The sequence below is a fragment of the Penaeus chinensis genome, chromosome 9 (assembly GCF_019202785.1).
Source record: "Penaeus chinensis breed Huanghai No. 1 chromosome 9, ASM1920278v2, whole genome shotgun sequence".
NCBI lineage: Eukaryota > Metazoa > Arthropoda > Malacostraca > Decapoda > Penaeidae > Penaeus > Penaeus chinensis.
Genome location: NC_061827.1, coordinates 26,302,808 through 26,307,807, shown reverse-complemented (window position 1 = coordinate 26,307,807; position 5,000 = coordinate 26,302,808). Strand labels below are relative to the sequence as shown.

General features: G+C 40.8%; 1 protein-coding gene across 3 annotated transcripts in view; it reads right to left on the bottom strand.

The window, feature by feature from the left end:
* The window catches only part of LOC125028970 (CD109 antigen-like), a 106,897-nt gene that overhangs the window by 81,312 nt on the left and 20,585 nt on the right, over positions 1-5,000 (bottom strand). For all 3 annotated transcript variants that reach the window (XM_047618640.1, XM_047618638.1, XM_047618639.1), the window contains exon 2: positions 1,311-1,589. In XM_047618640.1, the coding sequence (XP_047474596.1) occupies positions 1,311-1,480 (170 nt within the window). In that variant the 5' untranslated portion in view covers positions 1,481-1,589. The remainder of the gene's footprint in view (positions 1-1,310; positions 1,590-5,000) is intronic.

Here is a 5,000-nt window from a genome sequence, read left to right as displayed (position 1 = left end):
ATAAAGGAGCTAATCGTGGACAGTTCGTTCCCAGGTACCTCTGCTTTGGCCTGCATTCTTCTCCCGTTAAACATCCTCTCCTTCGGTACTGGCGCTCTTTCTTTTCACGTTTACGTTTAGTTTTGGTCACATCACCTTCATCTGTCAAGGGCTGCCTCGACCCCTCCCGCACTCGAACTCGTCGCTAATGCCGTACGGGGCCAGTTGATTGACCTCTCATCAACACTTTCTGGGCGGGACTGATATATCTCGGCACTTTTCCTTTTCTGTGACCCTAAATATGCCATATACATACATACATACATATGTGTGTGTATATATATATATATATACACACACACACACATATACATGTACATATGTATGTATATACATATATATATATATATATATATATATATATATATATATATGTATCCACATACATATATATATGTATATATATACATGTAAATACATACATATATATATGTATATATACATATATATATTCATATTTATTTATTTATTTATATTGTATATGTGTGTGTGTTTATGTATATATATGTATGCAAATATTTACAGACATATACATACACTATTCACACACATACAGACTCACACACAAACAAGAATATTGAGACATTTTCATGCTCCTCAGCTACTTTTTACACACAGCTTAGTTCGCAAGTAAAGCACGAATCCCACAGATCCAGGGGTCTACAGGAACGCTTAGTATGGTTCTCTTTCGGCCATCGAGCTCTCCTAATGCCTGGCTGTTATTTCAGTTGGGAATATTTCTTCTTAATTACAGAATGAAGATCTTGCGCCTCTGCATTCATTAGATCACCATTGCTATTATGTTTTTTGGTTTTATTCTGGAATGTCTAGTGCGTAGGTAAACGCAACTGCGATTGTGATCACTATGACAACATTTAAGCAACTGCAGTAAATTTTCCAGCTGCAGATTTTTAAAATCAGCAGTTTATGAATGAATGAACCATTAACTCGCATGATTTTATTATATAAATTGCCTCCCATTTGATAAAATGTCCAGATTAAAATACCTCATTTATTTCTGACATCCGATATATTACAAACATAATATGTGACAAATGAGTTTTTATTGGAGCCTGATATACTTGTCCTATTAACAGGGATGCATTGTAACCTCTGACCTCTCTGTCCGCCTAAGACAAAAACGCAAATTAATGTAAATGATCATAAAAGCTCGCGCTAACGTGGTTGCTTTAGTGTTCTTTAATGGCAGAGTGAGCCTGAACTGATTCTGTAATTAGCGAGCCAATGGTAAAACGATTTACGGTACTTACGCATCCTTCTTGGCGCCTTTCTTGGGAAAGGACAGCCTGACGTAGGGTTCTTCATGCTCGTCTCCCCAAAGCTTCCTCCTTCGGGACACTGCCTCGCCCGAGTCCCCTTGCGCGGCCGCCCAAGGGAGCAGCACGGCCACGCAGATCCAAAGGACGACGCCCATGTACATACTCCTAGGCCTCGTATGCAGCAAGGTCTCTCGGTGTTTTTCTAGATGTCCCTTCCTGCGCTCACTCTCATTGCTGTCACGATGTCAGCATCTTACACTCGCGGACCTTCTGTGGAAGAGAGCGAGTGCATGTTAGAACCTGCCGTCGTTTCTACGTGAGGGAGATGGGCAACGCAGGTGACGCCTGTACACAGAGATCTACCCTGCGCCTGCCCACATAAATACGTGTGTTATGCAGCCTTAAACCTGGGTATAATGAAGAACAATTCATAAAGTAAAGAAGAGAAAAGAAAGAAAGGCAAACGGAGAACGCACTAGCAATACACATACTGAAAAGGTTAGTTATGACATTTAAGCCATCAAAATAGTGATTGCTGCTGCGCCTTTGATCTGAAGCTTGTTTTCAGTGAATAAACTAGTGACACAATGGGCTGTGGGTGACACAGCGCCCCACACCTCCGCTTCGCCTTTACTTTCCCGCTCATTGCTTTGTTTGTTGCAAACACAGGTTCGTTTGCGGTATTTGCAGATGTAATCGATTTTGCATTTATATTCCAGCTGAAACCATTAATATCAGAAATTACAATCAGCGTTCTGTCACAGTATTTTTTCCCTTCACCGCATCGTCCTGAGGGTCAAATGATCCTCCCGTTCATCCCACTTGAGGCCTAGCCTCAGCCCGGGTCCGCGGCGCACTTGCTAAATAGTTAGGTCGATGAAGATGCTAAAATGTCTTTATATGATAAGAAGTCGCGAGAGTCTAGTTTGTCGCGTTACATGCTTATGAACTATGAGTACATATATAAGTACATACACTTACTTCATATGCACCACGTGCCTACACACATCCTGGGTATGAATGTACATTTTTGTACACGTATACACACTCTCACACACACACACACACACACACACACATACATACATACATACACAGATACACAGACACACACACACACACACACACACACACACACACACACACACACACACACACACACACACACACACACAGACACACACACACACATACACACACACACACATACACACATACACAGACACAGACACAGACACAGATACACACACACACACACACACACACACATACACACATACACACACAGAACACGGTAAGACGGCAGTGTGGTCGGCCTCAGAGAAAGTGAGGATGGTCACTTAACTGGACAGACCAAGCATTCCACATGAACAAAAACACATGCACAAAAGGTTCACATTAGTGCCACTGTAAAATTGGAATTTCAAATGCCCTAAAGTCTTCATAAACAGTCTTACAAAAAAAAAAAAAAAAAAAAAAAAGTTAAGTTGATATCCATCTTCAGCTTATCTTCTATGCATGGTTATTCACCTTAAGTAAACTACGGAATTATGGACTATGATAGAAACAATGTGTGTAACACGGAGCAAGTGACAGTCTCCCCCAACCTTCATTTATATGTGCACTCTACTATTTCAAAATTAAATGGAATTTGTGTTGCTTGACTAACATGTATTTTAAACTGAGATAAACAGAGATGAAGCGAAAGTAGCCTTAACTGGTAATGTTTTCCCACCGGTTGAGTGCGTCTAACATTTTCTCAGGTGAGCGCTGGCAATCCGCAAGACAAGGCATCAGGCGAGCCTCAAAGTGCGTGCCAATCCACACTGCGCTTGTATGAAAATCCCCCGGCAGTATGAGAGCTTTCAAGTCCGTTTGAATCAAATGCAGTGACTTGCAACTCCCTTTTTACTGAGCAATACCTTTTCTTGCAAACAAACAAGTCCCGGAGAAGGCCGTCAAGGGCACTAGGCATTGTGTGCCCGACAGGATGAAGGAACAAGAAAAGGAAGAAAGCTTGCGTCGTATTATACGAATTATGTTACTCGTTTTCAAATACATTACGTTGACACACAAAAATCACACACACACACACACACACACACACACACACACACACACACACACACACTCACACACACACACACACACACACACACACACACACACACACACACACACACACACACACACTCACACACACACACATATATATATATATATATATATGTATATATACATATATATAGATATATATATAGATGTATCAATAGATATATAGATATAGATATATCGATAGATAGATAAACATATATATACATATGTATATATATACATATCCACAATTAAACATACAAATCCCTCTCTAGGGTCGGTGCGTGAGCGTGATTGAGGGGAGGGCCGCAGGTGGCACTCGGGCAGGACAGCGAGCGACACGCAAAACAGGATTCACGGTTTAATAAGCACAAGAGTCGTATTCCGGCGAAACGCTTTGTTTTCTTTCATGGCTGTCACTTCCTTCTTGGCGTTCGGTTTCTTCCTTCTATTTGCTCCTTCCGCTTCCTTTGTGTCAGAGGGAGTCACTCACTGAAGGGCAGTATTTTATATTTATTTATTTATTTATTTTTTAATTGCCATTCATTCCACTGCAGGACATAGGCTTCTCTCAATTCACTATTGAGAGGTTATATGGCAATGTCACCCTTGCCTGATTGGATGCCCTTCCTAATCAACCGCTATTCGGCGCGCTAACACTTGTGCCACGGCGGTGACTTCCTCTATGACACCTGCGTTTGACTTCTCAAGGCGATGTGTCGTTTTCTCGGGCTCGAGCCAGCAGTCAAAGCGAGGCATTTTAGGACCGCCGCAACGGGGATTGAACTCAGGACCATGAGGGTCGGAGTCCAGTGCTCTAACCACTGGACCATCGCGGCAGTATACTTACATATATATATATATATATATATATATCACATGACTTTTACGTCGCCTGCGCTCCAACTGCTGGCTCGAGCCCGAGAAAACGACTTATCGCCTTGAGAAGTGAAACAGGTACCGTAATGAAAGTCACTACCGTGTTAGCGCGCCGTACCGCGGTTGATTAGGAAGGGCATCCAATCAGGCAAGGGTGATTCCTGCAGTGGAATGAATGGCTATATATATAAAAAAAAAAAAAAAAAAAAAAAAAAAAAAAAAACACATTCACATATTAATCTATCTATCTATCTCTCTATATATGTTAATATATCACATATTAACATATTAATCTCTCTCTCTATATATATATATCACATATTAACCCATTCGCCCCATGTGGCAAGAATGCCATGCTCACTGTAATACACGTTTATTTATTGTATTTACATATAGATGGCTCTACAGTTTCTTAATCACCAAATAGCCAGTTATTAGAAACTACCTATCTCACCTGTTTACCCTTTTCTTTCACTTTAAGAAAGGGTCTTTTGTATCATTTCATTGTCTAAAACATTTTAATGACAAATTGATAATCATAACATCAATACCAATAATAACAGTATCGATAGCAATGGTATTAATTTTCCCGCCAATTCAAGGAATGGGGAAATCAGGATCGGCAGCTAGGCCCTACTGATAGACTCCTTGCCGGCTGAGCACATGTGTAACAAAATTCACCAAAAACTACAGGGGACAGAACATAAA